Here is a 20,991-nt window from a genome sequence, read left to right as displayed (position 1 = left end):
GCTTGGTTTAAGTGGTGTTCTTCATCCAATCACTGGTTTGCTGTCCAAAGGCCGGAAGAGTGTCCAATCTGGTGGGAGCCAAGGAGCACTACAACTTGAATACTAAAAAGAACTCAGGAGTTCTGAGTCTTGTCTCTGACATTTTCTGGCTGTGGAACTGTCAGCAAGTGAGCTGGCTTGATTTGGTTAACTTGTCAAGTTAAACCCCTGAATCAATGCTTTAGAAATTTAAACTATACCCAGGGTAGATGTCTAAATTCAACTCAGATTGATTTAGAATCTGGAGGCCTTGCCCTGGAAGAGACTTGGAAGCTCTCCCCATTTCAGTATTTGTATTTTAGACATGAATAAACTGTGACCCAGTTAACATGAGTCTGTGGTTGCCCAAGATCACATCACTCTGTAATGGCAGAGAGATGGCCTAGCCTTACTCCAGCCTCTAGGTCTGTGGGCTTAAAACTCTGTCTCTAAGGTGCCAGTCTCAATGATAGCATGAGAGACCTTAGAATTCCAGGCAGCCTTGAACACGTATTTGTGTATTTAGGATTCTGTACTATGCTAAACATATTTCATGGACATATATGCTCAAATTTACTGGTTCTATAGGGTCAAATTGTGCACATTTCTAGTGAGTAAGTGGTATTAACCACTTAATATGAAGCTAGAATGTTCTCAGACTGTGCAATGGACCCTTATCAAGAGTTGCAGACTGCAGAGAGTGGAAACCCTGACTTTTCCTTCAGATCTTCTGTCTCTGTGTACTTGAGCAAGTTGCTGTGCTCTCTCAGTGCCTGGGTACTTGGCTGTGCTTCTGTATTCTGCTGAGAAGAGATATTGCTTGTTTAGTGCTTTCTCTTTGACAGCACTGTACTGAGCTGCTTATATATCATATGCCATGTATCCATGTTACAGTTGAGGACACCGAGCCTCAGGCAGGTTTATAAGCTGCCTGTAGCCATGAGAGGAGTCATATTGATGCTGTGCATGTATTTCCCACTCTGCTCTTCTGAGTGGACTCTGACTTTCAAGGTTGGGGCAGGTGCAAACATCTTGTTTCAAGCTGCTCCAGAGGGTGTAATCTGACCAATTAATGCAGGTTTGAGAGCTGCCAATTGAGATCCAAAATGACAGAAGTATTTCAATCATGGTTATTTCGCAAGACTGGAAGTGTCCATCTTGTGAAGGGATTAACTTGAACATAAGTAGGAGTTGCTGGGTTTGGGAAGACTGAGTGAGCAGATAAACTTAGTGGCTTCTGAATCCCATTTCTAGCTCCAGGTTTTGATTATTCTACCAAACAAATAAATAGTATTGTGCCTGAGGATTGCATGGACTAGTTACACAGCCTACATTATTATCCCATTAGCTCTGTGGCTTTGGGCAGGTCTCCTAATGTTTCTATTGCTCATTTGCCCATTATGCCTCTGTGCTCTATCAGACTCTTGGGTACTGGCCTCTGGTGTCATGTAGGGCAGTAATTCCTGATGCACAATATCAGGCTGGGAGAACTTGAACCTTGGTGATCCGCCCTGCAGACACAAAGAGCTACTTCACCTTGATTTGGGGGAGGATGATGACTCTCTGGGCTGTAGGGGTGGCCTTGTTCGGTGTCAGCTTAGGGAGAGGCTGGTGCCCGAGGAAGGTAGAGAAAGTCATGGTCCAGACTGTGGGGGCTCTTAGTAACTCAGGATTACTGGAGCTTGGGTGTGGGAATAGAGAATTCAGGAGGGATAATAGGACTCGTGTTGATCTACCAAAGTGTCTGTTGGTGGTTCTTGGCACAGAAATTCGTGAAGTTCAGAAAGGTTGGCAGAAAGAATATTTTTAGAGAGAAAGTGTATTTATTGGCAGAAACTGAAGCATAGAAGGTGACTAGCCATCAGGGGAGCTGCTGTTAGCATCTCCAGGTCTGTTTATCAGCCCAGTATGGAAAAATCCTTGGTTCTAAGGATTCTCCTGGGCTGTGGACTCCAGCAAGTGTTTCTGTTTCCTTGGATCCCACAAGGGAACAGGTGGCCAGTACCACGGGCACCACTGGCGATCATGACACAACTGAACAGAAGAAAGAGCCTTGTCATGTTGCTCTGAGGCAGAATTTCCTTATTCCTAGTGGAGGAGGATTCTTTGACAGGACAAAAGTAACTTGTGGGCAGCTTAGGAAGGGTTCTATTTTGAGTCCATTCACGTTTTCAACAAATGTTGCCTCATAACTGCTCGTCTATTTCTCTGTATCTGAATCTATAGGATCTTCCCTATTGCCCAAGTGTTTAAAATTCTGTGATTTCCTGAGATAGTTAAAAATGCCTTTTTGGTGCTGGCATTGTGTAGCAGGTAAAGCTACTATATGCAATGCCAGCATACCATATGGATGTTGGTTCAAGTCCCAGATACAGCACTTCTGATGCAGCACCCTGCCTATATACTTAGGAAAGCAGTGAAAGATGGGCAAAGTCTTTGGGTCCCTGAGCCCACATAGGAAAGCTAGAAGAAGATTTTGTCTTATGGCCTTGGACTGGCTCAATTCTGGTTGTTGCAGCCATTTGGGGAGTGATCCAGCAGATAGTAGATTGCTCGCACTCTCTTTCTCTGTTTCTCCATCTCTCTAACTCTGCTTGTTAAATAAAACTTTAAAAAAAAAGTTTTAAAAATATTACTTACTTTTGGATTTAAAAAATCTGTAGCTTAATTTTGGTATTAATATTTATTTTCCCAAAAGTTTCAGAAGGTTTTATGTAACAGACCTAACACATATGTAGGTTTTTAGGAATTTGTTTTATATCCTGGAAGTGACTCAGTGGTGGGTGTGGTTATTTGATTTCATTAATATTTAGCACCTACCGTGTTGTTTTTGTTCTTCAGTCGACTGTGCCGTCTGACTCAGAGCTGAGACAGTTGCCTAAAAGTTTCCAGAAACAAGGGGAGGATAGTAATAGGAATGGCTTAATCTCTTCTGAATTCAGTCCTCAAAAATCCGAATATACTCTAGACTAAAATCTGTACTCCGTTTCAGTGTTTGAAGATTAATTTCAGGAGCAACCATTTGCCTGTTTTTTCTCCTGGTCAGCTAAAAATGTGTTCCTATATTCCCACTGGTGTGCATAATCTAACTCTTGGCTATGTCTGTAACTTTCAAATGTTTGGTGGAATCTTTATGGGCAAGTACAGATAAAGGCATACTGGATCCCTTAACATCCCTGGAATGAGTCCACTGCACACTGAAAATATTTGCCACAATCGTTGCAAGCAACAATGTGCATGGCATCTATCTGACAACTCCTTGCATAGTTTACATTGCCGTCACCATTATAAGTCATCTAGAGATGATTTGGAGCCTACCTGAGGATGTGTATAGGTTCTGTACAAACACTGAGCCATTTTCTGGAAGCAACATGGACATCTGTGAATATTGGAATCTTCTGGGAGTCTTAGAACCATCCTCTGGGAGTCCTGGAGACAGCTGTGGATGTCTCGGCAGCTCTCTGTGTATAAGTGTATATGTCTAGAAAGAGAAGAGAGAGGGCACAATGAGGGAAAGCAAAGTTGGCAAAATGTTAACAATCAGTGAATCCTGACTGATGTTCGTTGCACTATCCTGCTCATTTTTAAGTCTGTAATTTTTCAAAATGAAGTGAGAAAGAGGGATCCACACCTCTAGACTCTTAGGCTGTCTGGAGGATTTGTAAACGGAAGCCCCATGCCAGGAGGCAGAGACCTGTGCATCAAAGGCGGTACCTGCTTCCCAGGGTCTCAGAGCAGTCTGCGGGCGCTGTGTACCACCTCCTGCCTGGCTCAGGTCTGCGCCAACAACTGTCAGTTGTTCTAAAGATATGTCACATTATATTGGAATGGCAGAATCTCTCTCTCTCTATTGAGAGAGAATCTTTCCTACACTGTATACTCCTCAAGTATTTGCAACAGATGGGATTGGGCCAAGCATAAGCAAGGAGGTCGGAGCTCTATGTGGATCCCTCATTTGGGTGGTAGGGGCCCAATTACTTGGGTCACCTTCAACTGTTTTCCCAGGCACATTAGCAGAGAGCTGGATTGGGAGCTGAGCGGCTGAAGCTCTGACTGGTGCCTGGCCTGCGATGCCAGGGTCACAGGCAGCCTCTTAACCCACTGTACACCAGCGCATTTTTCTCTCCATCCTCCAGGTCTTCACACATATCCCCTCATTTTTTTGTGGCTGTTCTTTCTTCATGTTTTTTCTTATGTTTTCTCACATTGAATACTCTGCAACAAGATTATCTGACACAGAAGTACCAGAATAAATCGTAATTCAAATACTTGGTACAAGTTGCCTGTGAAATTTCACTTTTCCGGTAAGAAGGTCAGCTCAGATTCCAGAAGAAACGCCAAGTTATTTGTGATTTGAAAATATATGTAAAGAAAGTAGGCCAGGGGAATAGGGTTTTGCTGTAAACTTTTGCAAAACTCATTTTATGCCTCCCTCGGGCCTGCCAAGACTTACTATTTCCCACACTGCAGCAACTTTGGCTCCAGACCTTTTCTGAGGCTTTGATTATTGAAAACTGTCACTGCCATGTGTTTGTGGTTTACTTGTCTGAGACCACTTCCGGGAGAAGTTGGAGTGAAGCAGCTGTTTGTTTTGCTAAAGCCCAGGGTGAGAGAAAAGCAGGGCTGGGGAAGGTGGGGGAAGGCAGGCACCCACAGACAACGCTTTGGGATGTCACTTCACTTCCTGAGATGTCTCTCACTTTGCACCAAGCTCAGAGGGTTCACTTCAAACCCACTTTCATCACTTGGCAAAAGGAAGATAACTGGTGCGGACTTCCCGAACGCCCTTCAACTTCCTAGCTCTGAGAAACTTTAGCAAGTGACTGTCCCTGAGGGGACAGAGCCAGACTTCCTAGCATCCAAGACATCTAGAGTTCATCAGCAGAGACTCTTCTTATTCATTATTTTTAAAAGATTTATTTTATTTTTTATTGGAAAGTCAGATATACAGAGATGAGGAGAGACAGAAAGATCCTTTGTCCATTGGTTCAGTCCCCAAGTAGCTGCAATGGCCGGAGCCCAACAGATCTGAGGTCAGGAGCCAAAAGCTTCCCCTGGTTCTCCCACGTGGGTACAGGGTCCCAAGGCTTTAGACCATCCTTCACTGCTTTCCCGGGGCCACAAGCAGGGAGCTGGATGGGAAGTGGGGCTGACAGGATAGGAACCGGTGCTCACATGGGATCTTGGCATGCACAAGGTGAGGACTTCAGCCACCAGGCTACCACGTCAGGCCCAACTCTTCTTATTTTTCATAGTTAAATATCTACTTAGTTGAAAGGCAAAGTGACAGGGAGACAGAGATCAAAAGATGAAGGTTTTCCATTCATTCTCCAAATGCCACAATAACTAGAACAGGACAAAGCAAGGAGCTTCATCAGGGTCTCCTGTGTGGGTGTAGGGACCTTCCCAGGAGCAGTAACAGGAAGCTAGACTGGAAGCATAGGACGTGGGACTGGCTGCCAGCATGCCAAACTGTCCCAGAAAGTCTTAACACAGCTGAGGATCAGAAAGAGGACTATGAAAACAGACATCACTGCCCAGCATGGTTCCTTCCTCTGGGTTCTTTATGGCAAAGGACTGGGAATTAGGTTTGGTTGTGCGTGACAATAACCCAAACAAGTAAAAAGACAGTAATCCAAGGAGGTGGGCAGCAGCTACAGAGGGTACACACTCTCTTATCTTCACTTTTAAAATACTTGCTAACTAGTTTACAGCAATATGTTTTCATTTATCCATTCATTTGGGAAGGAGAGAGAGAGAGAGAGCAAGTGAGCGAGCTTTCCCATCTGCTAGTTCACTCCCCAGACAACTGTGACAGCCACATCTTGGCCTAGCAGATACAAGGATCTGGGCCTTTCTGGGTTGGCAGGAACTCAAGTATTCAAGCCATCACTGCTGCCTGTGAGTTATCTTTGACAGGAAGTTAAAGTCAGGAGCCAGAGTCAGGAATAAAACTCTGATGTCCACAAAAGCATGTGAGCTGTTGGCCTACATACCTGCTTCCATGAGCCTCTCTTCTTGTTACCTGGCCTCTATTAATGGATTGTTTGCACTTTGTGGACCACCATACTCAGACTGAGTTAGCTGGTAGGAAAATGGGTGGAGACTTCCAACCCCCCATAAGAAGACTTTCCAGGAGGACCAGATAACATGTCCACTTAGATTTCATTGACCTGATTTTTGTCACGTGGCCACTCCTCGGTGTAAGCGCAGATAGGAAAGGTGATCTTTGTGATGGGTAGTCATGTGCCCAGGTGAGAATCAGGATTCTACTCCTGGGCAAGCAGTGTGTGTCACAAAAACTGCTTTTCAAGAGCAAGGGTTAAGGACTCACTGATTCTGGGTTTGAAAGTCAACCCTGCTTAGTAACAATAAGATCTTGGTTACCTTTTATTTCTTCAAACACGTCATCTCTAAGATGGCCTTGAGCCTCCCACGATGGGGGATAAAATGAAAGAATGGATGCCCACTATTTGGCACACTAGCTGTTGCTGATGCTGTGGTACTAGTCAGCCTCTTTGACCTCATTTACTCTGACTTGTAGTGTTATGCATGATGTATTCAATTTCTAGTTTTCTCAGATCCTTCTAAAGAATTGGTGTGAGTAACTGGGTCCAGACTATCTGGGGACAATATCAGCTAATGTTTATCTATGGGGATTCAAAGAGGACAAAGCAACTTGGCCCTGTGTATGTGATCTTCCTTTTGGCAAACCCAAGCATGAGATTAGAGGGAAAGCTGCAGGAAACGTATGTGTTTCAGAAATGCCGGCGGAAGCAGAAATTGCTTAGTGGAGGCAGCTCCAGACCAGACAGCCATCGCAGGTCAGCATCTCGGGTCATTGGCTTCTCATCCCTGGATGGGGAGAGGCTGAGCTGGCAGTTATGAGCCCTTGGATTCTGAAGGTTCCCTGCTCACAAGGGAGGATTTCTAGAGTTCAAGGGTTCCTTCCTGAATGCCAGCCCCATGATGAACCAGCTGGGCATGTGGTAGGCCATTTGTGCTGATATCTATTCCAGAAGGAGTGACTCATGGGAATGGGGTTGGGATTTTTTTTATATATCAGACACACGTATTCCTTGGTACTTTCTGGGATGGGGCAGTATGTAGGTCATGAGCACAGTGAGTAGGAGCCAGCCCCTGCCTTCAAGGTTGTCACCACCCATGGGAAATCAGGCAAGCATCAGGTGTGGTAGATGGTACATTTGCTCCCATTTCTTTACTCCTCTTGGTGAAATGATTTCCCTCATGCATCGTATGGCAGGTTTGGCCATGTGGCTTACTGAGGCCACTGGAATGTGGGCAGACAAGAGTGAGCCAACTCGAAGCATGGCCTTGTGTGCTTCTTCCCCATCATTTTTGTTTTGCTGTCTTATGAAAAAATCATGTCCCAGGAAGCTTACTAGTCCAAGAAGCATGATGGACACAAGGAACAGACTTGGAAGCCTGCTGGAGCTTGGAGTCAAGCTCAAACACACCTAATTTAAGTTAGACAGACTCTGTCTGACCTACTCACTTGTGTGTGACATAAATGGTGGTTGTTTTACACTCTTCATTTCTGAATCTTTGTGACAATGGTTGGCAGGTACAACATACAGTTGAGAATGTGAGAAGGACCATAGTAAAACCACAGAAGGGTGGGTCAACGTCCAGTTCTAGGGATACTTAGGGGAGGGCTGTTTCATGAACTTGTGTAAGTTGATCACTTCTTGGAACTTACCTTATTAATTTATTTTTTCTATGGGATGCTGTGGACTACACAGAAGTATATAGAATCCTTTAGTGGATGTCAGAATTGTGTGTAAAACAAAAGCTAATCCACGGGCAGTATAGCCATTTCATGATATCTGCAGCAGACTGGTTCCAGGACCCCCTTGGATACAGCATTTGTGGATATTCAAGTATTTGTATATAACCCAACTATATCTCCTTGCATACTTTTAATCACCTCTAGATTACTTATAAATATTCAATGCAATGTAAATGCTATATAAAAGCTGTGGTACTGTATTACTTAGGGGATGATGAAAAATTCAGCACATGTTCAGTTCAGATGCAATCCTTTCACAAACTGTTTCCTAAGTGTGATGGATTGAACCTGTGGGTGCAGAACCCTCTGACATGGAGGGCTGCATGTGTAGGGAAACTCTCTCATAAGTGAAATAGGAGGAACTTTTAATTCATTCGTCTGTTCTTTCAACCAGTGGCAGTCAGAGGTAGAGCTGTGAATACAGCAATGTAGGCTCTTTATGCACATGTGGCATACACAGTAGAACGAGGAGACTGGTGGATGCTGATTGTTCTTCTAGAGACTTACAGAGAGGAAAGGCACAACGGGCACAGTGGTGCGGAAGAGTACGGCGATGTCACAGTGGCAGGTGGGGGAAGCTTAGGCAAGCACAGGGCTTGTAAGCAAGGGCACCAGCAGTGGCCTAAGATGAGGACAGGATACCCAGGGAAGAGGGTGGGAGCTGCTGAGTTCCACTTCTAGAACTTGGGATGTGACACCCTTTTTCCAAGAGAGTCTGCTGAGATTCTGGGATGTCGCTTCAGGTATGTTCAGAGGAAAAAGCAGCAGAGAAGAGAATCTGAAAACATGTGAGTTGCCTTGGGGAGATAGCGTCTAGGTGGGATAGGCATCGGGTCTAGTGCACAGTTGCCTGTTCACATGCCTGCATCCCTAGTCGAAGTACCTGGGTCTGATTCCTGGCTCTAGTTTCCTGACAGCCCTGGGAGGCAGTGATAATGACTCAAGTCTGGATTCTTGCTACCTATGTGGGAGCCTTGCATTGCATTTTTGCATCCTGATTTTGGCCAGGCCCAGTCCTGGCTATGGTGGACATTTGGGCACATAAACCAGAGTATGGGAACTCTTGTTGCTGTCTGTCTGTTTGCCTCTCAACAATCAAACAAATAAACAAACAAGCCAAGTCTAGTCTAACATAGGGACCATCCGTCAGGGATCCTCCCCATGGGATTTTGTGGCTTCTGATGAGCAGCTCCTCCTGTTTCCTCTCCTAGGCTAAGGCGATGTGGACCTCGGCTCTCTGCTTCCTGTGTCTTCCGGGAGCAGCCAGGAACCATGTTCATCTTGTACATGTTGATAACAGGTGTTTCTGCATTTACCCTTCAGGCAGAGGAGCATGCAGGTAAGAAGCAGTTCTATCAGCTGGAAACGGGCTTGCTGCAGCTTCTCTGGAAAAAGAAGTTGTCTGGGGAGAGTTTGTTGTTACCCCAAGGTGAAGTGTGAGTATCTGTACCCTGTCTAGTGTCTTCCTCTTGTCTGGCCTCTCTGCTGTGCCCCAGGTAGGACTGTTCCTGCAAAGGCATAAACCACAGTAGTGGATTGGTTCTTAGCAGAAGATGTCTTTGGGTTTCAGCCACATGGACTTCCACAACAAAGCTTTCTGTCTGAGCTTTTAATGGTGAAGAATGAATAGGTGAAAAACATGTTCAAATATTAAGTCTTAAACACTTTTTTTTTTGGATAAAGTGGATTGAAGTATCCCCACTGAAGCTAAGTTGGAATTGATAATAGCCCTGAATTATTTTTGGGGGGAGCGTATTTTGAAATTTACTAATGCGGGGGTGGGGAGGACGATTTCACAGCCTCCCTCCATGCCCAGCCCCAACACCATGGATCACTTCATTAGGGACGTGTGGCGTCTTCTTCAGATGTCTCTCTGCGTCTCAGCTTCTGTCTGAGGTCTAGGGCACTTCTGTGATCTCAACAGGTCTTGGGACCCAAACGCTGATGGTGGTCTCTATCCTTCTGCGACTACAGGACCCTGCCGATTCCGTGGCAAGCATTTCAAAATGCAATTCAGGTTGGAAGGGGAGCCGGTGGTCCTCAGATGCCCCCAGACATGGTCTTGGGAGGGAGTTTCTGTTGACCCCCACGCCAACCAGACCTGGCGTAGAAACAGCTCTGCTCAGATGGTCCCAGGAAAAGAAGCACGAATGTGGTTCAAGGATGGCACACTCTGGCTGCTGCCTGCCTTGCGGGCAGATTCTGACACCTACATCTGCACCGTCAGGTAAGCCCTGGGGCCTCTTTGCACAGAGCTGGTCTGGATTTCCAGTCCAGTGTGTGGTTACCGGACCAACAAATTCCTCACTGTTCTGCAATATCCCTCATTGGATATTCTCCTGGCTTCCCCATCTCTTCAGCTGATCTTTGCTCAAACGTCACTTCTGTGAGATGAGGGGAATTGTCCTTTATTTGGCACAGCTCTCTGTCATTCATTCTCTTTCCCCTCTTGTGCCTGTTCCCCTAGCTGACACATCTTTCTATGTTTGTATATTTAAGAACATGAATGTATACATTAGAACATGAATGCCATGGACTCGGCCTATGATGAATGCACATGGTGGAACCTTGGGTAGAATCGGAGAGCTGGATGTACCCTTATAATAATACAACTACTTGTTGTGCAGGGGAGGTAACCAAACTTGCTTACAATGTCCATCGAAAAGAGTTGAAACTGGAACCTACCATTTCTGATCCTGGGACCAGTCGTCCATCCCGTCCATCCTTTCTTTCTTTAATTGTAATAAAATATGCATGACATGAAGTTTGCCATCTTAATTCATTTTAAGCCCTGTCCACATCAGTGATAACTAGTACATTGATATTCTTGTGCAACTATCACCACCATCCGTCTCTAGGACTTTTTCATCTGCTCAAACTGAAACTCATTTCTCATAAAACAGCTCCCATGCTCCCTGGTCTCAGACTCTAGTAACCTGCTTTCTACCTTCTGTTTCTGGGAATGTGACTGCACAAGGTTACCTCAAGAGAGTGGAATTGCATACTCTCTGTCCTCTTGTGCCTGGCTTATTTCATGTCATCGAGGTTCACCCATGTTTATCATTTGCTAGAATTCCCTCCCTTTTCCAGGTCAATATTCTTATTCCAGTGCATACATAAGCCACACTTTATTTCTGCAGTGTCCATTTATGGCTATTTCCCTCACGTCCACCTCTCGGTGGTTGTGAACAATGCTGATGTGAACATAGCCATACAAGTATCTGTTTGGGTTCCCGTCTCAAGGCTTTACTCTAGACCCAAAAGACAGATTGTTGAGTCACAGGGCAGTTTTTTTGTTTACTTTTTAAGGAACTGCCTCATTCTTTTCCGCCGTTGCTGTACTACAAGAGCTCAACTCCTCTACATCTTTTTTTTTTTTTAAAGATTTTATTTATTTATTACAAAGTCAGATATACAGAGAGGAGGAGAGACAGAGAGGAAGATCCTCCGTCCGATGTACCACCCCCCAAGTGAGCCGCAACGGGCCGGTGCGTGCTGATCCAAAGCCGGGAACCAGGAACCTCCTCCGGGTCTCCCACGCGGGTGCAGGGTCCCAATGCATTGGGCCGTCCTCGACTGCTTTCCCAGGCCACAAGCAGGGAGCTGGATGGGAAGTGGAGCTGCCGGGATCAGAACCGGTGCCCATATGGGATCCCGGAACGCCCAAGGCGAGGACCCCAGCCGCTAGGCCACACCGCCGGGCCCCAACTCCTCTACATCTTTACCAATGCTTATAATTTCCTGCTTTTAGTTTTTAAACAATAGGCCTTTTAATCAGCATGAAGTGGTGCTCATCATGATTTTGACTTGCATTTCCCAAGGATTAATGATGTTGAGCTTATTTTCATGTATTTACTAGAGAAATATCTGTTCAAGTTCTTTGCCCTTCTAAAAACGGATTTTTGGTTTTGTTCTTATTGCATTGTAGGAGTTTGCTATACATTCTGAATATTAAACTCTTATCAAATATATGATTTGCAAATTTTTTCCCACTCTATAGGTTGCATATTCACCTGTTGGCAGTGTCCTTTGATACCAAAAGTAGTCTTAATTTTGATCAATTTATCCATTTCTAAATTTTATTGCTCATGCTTCTAATATTTAAAAAAAACATTGCCCAATACAATGTTGTAATGGGTGCACTACACTTTTCTTCTAAGATGCTGAAGCTTTAGTTATTTTTCCACAGAGCTCTTTTGTCCATTGTGAGTTACTTGTGTCTGGTATTGGGTCACAGCCTTGTGTTGCTCTTCTTCACATGGAGATCCAGTTTTCCCAACTCCAGTTGTCAAAGAGATGGCGTTCTCCCCACTGGGCGGTCGACCTGCCTTGCTGCTGTTTGAAAGACAACACCATATGCCTAACGTTGGTGATCTCAAAAGCTTTCCATTTTAGTCCTTTTGAAAGGATTAGGGCTGATCTTTAGCCTGCTTGGGGAGTAGTATTTTTGGGTTCCTCTTCCTGGTTGCTGCCTCTGTCCTCCTTTATAGCTCTTTTCGCTTCTTGCACTAACTGGCTGTATAGTCTTTCCAGACTTCACAAGTTCATTTGATTTTAGGAGAAAACATGCGTTTACATTTGCGCATAAAAGTGGCATTCCTAGTCCAAAGGAACTGCTGATGAATGGAAGAATTTCAGATGACAACTCCAGTCCAGGGTGATATGTAAATGCATGTGTGTGTATGTGTGTGTGTGTGTGTGTGTGAGAGAGAGAGAGAGAGAGAGAGAGAGAGAGAGAGAGAGAGAGAGAGAGAGAGAGAAAGAATCTTCCATCTGTTAGATTACTCCCCAAATGGCTACAGTGGCCAGAGCTGATCTGTGTCAAAGCCAGAAGCCTGGAACTCCATCCGCATCTACCACATAAATGGAAGAGGCTCAAGCACTTGAGCCATCTTTCACTGCTTTCCTAGTGAAAAATTTTGGCAAAAATTGTTTAGAAGTGGAGCAGGAATGAACCTGGTGCTGTAGCCTAGCAGCTAAAGTCCTATCCTTACACGCACTGGGATTCCATATGGGCACCGGTTGTTATCCTGGAGGCCCAACTTCCCATCCAGCTCCGTAATCTTGGCCTGGGAAAGCATTCGAGGATGGCCCAAAGCCTTGGGACCCTGCACCCATATAAGAGACCCAGAACAAAGCTCCTGGTTTCTGGCTTCGGATTAGCTCAGCTCTGGCCTTGGGACCACTTGGGGAGTGAAATCAGCGGACAGATGATCTTCCTCTCTGTCTCTCCTCCTCTCTGTATATCTGACTTTGCAATAAAAATAAATAAATCTTTCAAAAGAGAAGAAGTGGAACAGGTAGGATGTGTACCAGGACTGCAATATAGAATGCTGACATTGCAATCCATAGCTTAACTCCTATATAGCAACACTGGCCCCTAAGGACAGGTTTAATTGTGCCTATTAATTCAATTCCTATTTCTGAAACACAAATATATGAATGTGTGATTTTACTGTGCTATAACCTCACATCTTGCTGTCTTTTTCAGGTCCCAAATTCTAATTCTTTTTGAGGAACACTGCTAAGGAAACTTAACAGCAAGGTAGTAAGAAATGAAATTTGAAGTCAGAAGGACAGAGATGGCAATCCTAGCTCCCTTCCTTTCCATCTGGCAGGATCTTGATCTTATCGCTTGACTTTTATGGTCTCAGCTTCCTCCCTGTAAAGTTTGCTGAGTGGGTCGTGAGAGATGACAGCAGGTGAAGGTTTAGCATGGTAGGCATACGCAGTGAAGTGCTCTCTTGTTTCCCAGTCATATAGACATGACTACTGAGGCGATGCTGTGCAAAAAACAGGGAGAGGTGAGTCAAATCACATTTACCTTAAAGTTTATTTTCAGACTTGATTGCAACTTATACCAAATATCTCTTACTTTAAAAGAGATCTGTCTGAGACTGAGAGGGCGGTGGAGCTGCTGACGCGTGTTATCCCTTCTTTGCAGAACTGGTCCAGGTAGCCTCTGAGACTATGTCAGCTATAGCATCAGGGCTTAACAGAATGAGGAACATCATCGGTTGTCCTGCTACCTGTTAGCATTTATAGTCAGAGGACATGAGACGGCCCTACTCTGGTGAGCTTTAGTATCTTTGGGATCTAGAGCCTATATGGCCTTCCTGTCCATCAGGGCAGCCAAGGTGGCGCTGCTGTGATCAACAGCTCCCCCAGGCTCAGGGAGCTTAGATGTCAGACATTCCCTAAGTCTATACCGCGGCTTGGCAGACACACCCAGGGTCCCAGCCTGTGAAGCAGCAGTCATTATTTCCAGTGGTACTGGTTGTCATCCCAGAGGGAACTTTGCAGGATCTTCACAGCTGTGAGAACTTTGGTATGGAAGTTACACGCACAGACAGGCATTCACCTTTCCCCAGCCCTCGCCAATACACTCACTTCATTGTCTAGAAAGAATACTGTGCCCACTCTTTCTTTAGACCTTCCCTCATTTGCATTTTCCAGCTCACAATGACATCATACCTTACTCAAGGTAAGAGTTACCTCTGTATTTCTTTGTGCATAAAATGCTTATTTATGAAAAGTCTTCACACAGTGGGAAGAAAACACGTATTTTACAAAACTGTGTACAGATATCAATTTGTGGCAGCAAAATCAACTTTGTTTTAATTTGCTCATTTGAAACGCAAAATTACAGAGAAAGAAGAGGGGAGGAGAGAGACACAGAAAGAGAAAGAAAGAGATAGGAAGAGAGAGAGAGAGAGAGAGAGAGAGAGAGAGAGAGAGAGAAACTTCTCTTTTACTTCCCCGAGAGCCATAATGGCAGGGGCTGGGTCAGGCTGAAACCAGGAACCAAAACTTTATCTAGGTCTCCTATGTAAGTGGTAGGGGCACACGTACTTGATCCATCAGCAGCAAGTTGGATCTGAAGTGGAGCAGCCAGGGCCTGAACTGGTTTTCATTTGGGAAGCCAGTTTCACAGGCATCCTTGTAGCCAGCTGTGCCACAATGCTGGTTCCAATAAACTGGCATTTTCATTTTTTTTCCATCAATATTTTGAGTATACTGTCTGAATTTATTGGTTTTTGCTTTCAGATAATAAACTTTATCATTTCTTGCTTTCATGTATTTTTTTTTCACATTTTGTTGTTGCTTAGGATTCAGATTGTTGGATATTTTGCTGTGTAAGTCATTTTTACCTTTATAGGTAAAACATCATCCTTATCTTTCTTGATATCTTATGTATCTCAGCTCAAGAACTTAGCTAATTATATTTTTATGCTTTTGCTACTTAATTTTTTTGTTTTGCTTTCTTCCATCTTTGTATCCAATTCCCCCAAGTCTCCAATGTAGTTTGCCTCTGCCCTTTTCTCTTGATTAGAATTAAGGTATTGAGACCTAGGGCCATATCACCTTGAACACGGTTGATCTTGTCTGATCTCTGAAGATAAGCAGGCTCGGGCCTGGTTAGTCCTTGAATGGGAGAATTATAGTGTTGAAGTTATAATTAAGCTAAGAGTCTATCAATCAGGTGACAAATATAAACATAAATACCCAAACTTACCAATTTAATTCGCTCCATGCTGCTTCGCAATAATTTTTTCACGAGCTTTACACTAAGTTCTGAGGAGTTTTATGCAGTTGGATTTCAGCAGGTAAATGGCTCCCAAGGGAAGCAAAGGGAGTCTTGTGTTTACAGAAACAGTGTCTTTTGGGGAATAGCTTTTTCCTTGAATATGGTGACCTGGAGTTGCAGCCTGTTTAGGCTGGGCTGGAGGAGCCTCAGCAGATGCATGGCGCACGCCCCTGCTGAACTGCGTTTAGGGATGGCTTAGGGGCCCCTGGGGGCTTTGAAGTCAGGCGTGTGAATTGCTCTTGTTGAAGAAGACAGGCCATGTCACTGCTCCTATGCCACACTTATGATGCTTTTTGTCTCCCATGCATTCTCAAAGATCACTGAAGCACCGGCTTGACCAAGAAAACGCAGCCACAGAATTTGATGCGGTTGGGGAAATTATTCTTAATTCATTTTGTTTAGCTTATACTGTTCTTTTTTTTTGTCCCCCCCCCCCCCCTTTTAAATCAGAAATGCCTCGTACTGTGATGAAATGTCCGTTGAGCTCCGGGTTTTTGAAAACACAGAAGTATCCCTGCCGTTTGTCTCATACCCACAGATCCTGACCTCAGCAACTTCTGGGTCACTGGTGTGCCCTGACTTGAGTGAATTCACTCGTAACAAAACTGACATGCTGATTCGATGGTATAAGGTACATCTTTTAAAAATGCCATTTCATTAAAATGCGTTTCACTAGCTGCCAGAAATATATCAAATGCCCATTTCTGAAGATAATACATTGACATCTATTTATATATTAGAAATATACATTACACAACTAGAAAGGGACATGATTAAATATTCCATTCACCCATATAAGGGTCTTCGGTTAAAGTTCTTTGACGTAGTAACTTGAGAAGACAGAATATGAAATGAATCCAGTCTAAGAACTGAAACAAAATAATGTTTATTCTGTTGTATGTGAACATTGAGAAAATCTGTTTATATATAGCAACTTTACATACACATTAAAGGAGTTGTTTGAAAAAGCAGATGAAAACCCTTAGGTTAAAGGCGAACATATAAACAATTTGTTCCCTTGACTGGTTGAATAAATACTGTCAGGTGGCTTAGTGGTCCCCAGGGAGAGGACAGGGATAGCTCATGGCACATCAGGTGCTGGTAGACCACAGTTTGGAGCCAAATCAAACCAAACAACAAGGTAAACACGACCCTGACTTTAAAAAAAGTTTAGGAAGAAAGTATATAAAGTTTAAATTTCCATGTCCATAAACGGAGTCTTGCTGGAACATGGCAGCATGCAGATTTGTAACAGGAGCGGTTAGACCATTAATGTATCTATATTTTAAATGGCCTACATGGTCAACAAGAGGTATCTATATTTTAAATGGCCTACATTGTCTGCTCATGTGTGTAAAAAATGTTTTAAATTTCATGTTGGGAAATCCAGCATTTTGTTTTATGTTTCTACATCCCTTTTCCTAAACAGTAAATACCACGGCCAACCCATCGGTTGACAAGGCCAGTGTGCTTTGTGGCTTTTGAGATGCATGTTAGTAGATAATGTAACTTTAAAAACGTTGTTTCTTAAGGATTCTACCCTTCTGGGTCAAGACAATGAGAAGTTTCTAAGCGTGACGGGCACCCCTCACTTAGTCATCCACGATGTGTCCGTGGAGGATGCGGGCTATTACAAGTGTGCACTGACATTTTCCCATGAAGGAAGGCAGTACAACGTCACAAGGACTATTGAACTGCGCGTCAAGCGTAAGTACTGAGGTCCCGGTGCAGGCTGGCTCAGGAACAAGAAACAAAATCGTGTTCACATAAAATTCCTGAGACGTCTTTGCTATGAAAGGCACTGGAAGGCAGATATGTGAGCTCACTCAATACAGCAGCCTAACAAGACACGTGTGTGACATTTGGGAAAGTGTTTTTATCAGAGAGTTAAAACACATGGGGAAATGAGTCCCTCGGGTGTTCCAGGATGGGTCCAAAAGGCACCACCAGAGGGAGCCAAACATCGGTGTGCCTGGAAAGGTCCCGCACAAAGTTTGCACATCGTGTGCTTCCTGATGAGAACAAGACCGCCAAATCTTCCTGACTAATTCCCAGATACTGAGATTTTATGGAACTTTTCAATCGGAAAGAACTGCATTGGTGTATCCAGCAAAAATCATCCTTTTGTGGTTTCTAGGAAGTATTTAGTTGTTTTTGATACCAGGTTTTCCAATAGTAGAGCTGCGTTGACTTAAATGATTTTTGATCTCATGTGGGAGCGTGAGGATACTTTAAATAATTTGTGGAAAATAAAATGAATGGTAGCCTTAGTTTTGTGTAAAAAGTTGAAACCTCTATAGTTTTTCATTATTGGAGACTCTACATTTTTGAGAATGTCTCATATAGGCATGGATCTCAAAGTTTTTTTTTTTTTTTAATCAACACAAACTTTTCTCACAAACTTCTTGAACTACAGCACAATGTTTTGAACAGAGTTGAAAATATTGAACAGGTGTTCAACATGTACCGTGTACTTTCTATGTGCTGAGCAAATGCCTGGAGACGACGCCACACTGCTTTGTTTTTCATGCTGAATAACAAATCAGTATTCTTAGGCAAAAGCACCAAGGTTAAACAATTGGTTAAATAATGATTAAATTCTACTGCACAGAACAGCACATATTCCCTGAAACATCATCCCTGGTTTGCATTTCCTTTAGTGACCTATGAGGATTCATTCAATCCATTCCTTTCTCCCTGGTGGCTTGATTAAGACTTCCTGTATCTTTCTATGGCTCCCTAACTCTTTCTGTTCATTGAATGCTACATAGGCTGCTCAGTTCTCAAAGGGAGGTCCTAGACTACCTGAGTGGCTTCATCAGACAAACAAGTTGGCCATGGAGGTCTAGGGGACCATGTAGACTTCCCACATTGGGAACAGGGGTTGGACAAGGAGCGGCAGTCCGTGTAGCACAAGCTAGATGGTACCCATGCTCTGCTGGGCTTGACAGCCACTGGGGGCTTCCCTGTCTCCTCTTGGTTGCCCAACACAGTGTAAGAATGAAATGGCTTTGAGGGGTGGAAGGGGCATCTGGCCACAGTGGAGAAGGCTTCTGTCCCTTGGTCTGTTCTGTTACATTGTCTGGTGCGTACTCCTGTGAAGGTTTCCACATTCCCTGCACTGGAAGGAGTGGGGGTGGCGAGGCCCCCTCCCTCCCAGAGGCCCTTCGGATTGCATTCCAGGGACCCCATTTCTTCCGGGGCTTGTGATTCCTTGAACAATCACTGCTGCCTGCCCAAAGACTTCATCTCCCCAAGTTAAAAACACATGAGTGGCCAATGTTGGGCTCATGGAAAGGAGAATTCGAAGAGAACTTTTATCTTTGTGCATTTTTTTTTTTTTTGAGCTCCATGTTTTTGAGGAGGTCTCTAGGAAGTTCATGAAAAATGTGTTTTATGGAAAAAAATGTCTAAATTTCGCAATTTTTTGGAGCAACATACATTTAAAAAATTTATCTGAGGGGTCAAGGAGAGAGAGAGGGGGACAGAGACACAGAGAGAGACAAAGTTCTCTTCTTCTGCCTTGCATCTCAAATGTCTGAATCCTCCCAGCTTGTGGCCGAAGCTGCAGGGCCGGACCTCAGTTCAAGTCTTCCATAGGAAGGCAGAAACCTAATTACCTGAGCCTTCACCTGCTACGTTCCAGTACTTGCATTGTCAGGAACCTACACGTGGGAACTGGGGTTGAGGACCAAACCTTTGTATACTGATGTGGGACAAGGATTTTTTTTTTCAACATTTATTTATTTTTGTTGGAAAGGGAGATTTTACAGAGAGAAGGAGAGACAGAGAAGAAGATCTTCTGTCTGCTGATTCACTTCCCTAAGTGGCTGTAACAGCTGGAGTTTAGCCAATCCTAGGCCAGGAGCAAGGAGCTTCTTCTGGGTCTCCCTCACGGGTGCAGGGTCCCAAGGCTTTGGACCATCCTCTATTGCTTTCTCAGGCCATAAGCAGGAAGCTGGATGGGAAACAGGGCTGCCAGGTCACAAACTGGTGCCCACATGGGATCCTGACACATGCAAGGCAAGGACTTTAGCCACTAACTAGGCTACCGTGCTGGTCCTGACATGGATGTTTTAACTGGCATTTTCATCGCTAAGCTGAACACCTTCCCCAAACTTATTTTATTTTCCATGAAACATTGGAAGCAGCCATATATGCATCACCAGGTATAGAATTAACCTTACAAATTAATGCTTCTCCAGGCTTGGTGCTTTCTTGGTAAACGAATCTTCAGTATTCTATGGAAAGGGGTTTGAGGATGTAGTTTAGGACAACAAAGCCTATCACCTAAACCTGTCACGTGGACCTCACAGACTTGTTAGAAACGCATGCAGGGAACAGTGCTTTATTCTAGCAGTTAAGTTGCCCCACATCACAGCATGAGGTTCCGTTCTCAGTTCTGGCATCTAGCTTCAGCTTCCTGTCAGTTCAGACCTTCGGAGACAGTGGTGATGACTAAGGCAGATCTGAACAGCCTTTCTGGCTCCTAGCCTCGGCCCTAGGTTAGCCCTGACCGTTCTGAATATTTGGGGAGGAAACCAGCTGGTGGAATTGTTTATCTCCCAAATACATAGATAGAAAAAAAGAAGTGCTTTTTTTTGTTGTTTTGTTTTGTGTTAAAAAATGCATTCAGGAAGCCTGGGAGAGAAATGATTGTTTATTGCAGCGTAAAGAACAAAGACCGCCTGTGGAATGTGTGCCGAGCGGCAGCCTCTTCCAGGAATCTCTCTTCTGGGAATGGTGTTGGCCCCAAATGCCCAGTTTCATGGAGAGCTTGTTGCCTTTGCCAGATGATTCCTACAATGACTGGCCACACTGTAAAGAATAACTCAGTTAATTAGCCAAACAATGGGATTGGAGCCTCAATAGGAAATAAAGGCTTTCCTAATGGACTCGCTTTTCCGAACTTTTTTTTTTTTTTCCAGAGAGAAGAGAAGGGACAGTTCCTGTGATTATTTCCCCCCTGCAGACCATCTCAGCGGCTCTGGGTAAGACCTTCCAGGAAGGGCCATAGAGCCTAGGCTGACCACGCCCATCTCTTTGAGGTGTAGTCCACCCTGCCTATAGACTTGGTACCCCAATGTGTGAGGTTGGCATGATGAGGGCCAACACATCAGCTTACAAAATGATATTAGGAATGATGGTTTTTTTGATAACAATCTATGAGGCTATTTCAAAAAGTTCTTAAGAAAATGGAGTTAAAAGATGTTGATTTTGATGCAAAACATCTTTGAATTCTATGCAGTTTTTTTATATAATGCACAGTTTCCATGGACTTTTTAAAAGACCCCTCTTACTTTGTTTCATGTACATCTTACTCGGAAAACTGAATGCACCAAAATAACCATGTCAGCATCTACTATGAACTGTAATGAGAGGATTGATTAATCCCTTATGGAGTCAGCACTTTCATTGTATTTCAATACTTTGTTGCCAAGACAGGGCTGGTGCTTAGCCTCTCTCGAAGGCTCCATTTTAAAGCGTATGGGACGATTCTTGTTATCTGAATAAGTGGGCAGTTGTGGTGAAAACAACTGTCAGGGTTTTCTGTGTTTCACCCCGTTCTGGTGCA

At 44.1% G+C, this 20,991-nt stretch overlaps 1 protein-coding gene across 4 annotated transcripts in view; it reads left to right on the top strand.

Annotated features, from left to right (window-relative positions):
• IL1R2 (interleukin 1 receptor type 2) overlaps window positions 1-20,991 on the top strand; it is a 36,030-nt gene that overhangs the window by 8,959 nt on the left and 6,080 nt on the right. For 2 of the 4 annotated variants that reach the window (XM_058667478.1, XM_058667477.1), the window contains exons 2-6: window positions 9,040-9,167; window positions 9,803-10,055; window positions 15,867-16,047; window positions 16,949-17,123; window positions 20,345-20,407. In XM_058667478.1, the coding sequence (XP_058523461.1) occupies window positions 9,040-9,167; window positions 9,803-10,055; window positions 15,867-16,047; window positions 16,949-17,123; window positions 20,345-20,407 (800 nt within the window). Of the gene's footprint in view, window positions 1-8,440; window positions 8,646-9,039; window positions 9,168-9,802; window positions 10,056-15,866; window positions 16,048-16,948; window positions 17,124-20,344; window positions 20,408-20,991 lie in introns of those variants that run through there. The other 2 variants (XM_058667480.1, XM_058667479.1) reach the window with 2 other exon arrangements.

This window comes from Ochotona princeps, chromosome 8 (assembly GCF_030435755.1).
Source record: "Ochotona princeps isolate mOchPri1 chromosome 8, mOchPri1.hap1, whole genome shotgun sequence".
In the NCBI taxonomy this organism is placed as follows: domain Eukaryota; kingdom Metazoa; phylum Chordata; class Mammalia; order Lagomorpha; family Ochotonidae; genus Ochotona; species Ochotona princeps.
This window is presented reverse-complemented; position numbering and strand designations above follow the sequence as displayed.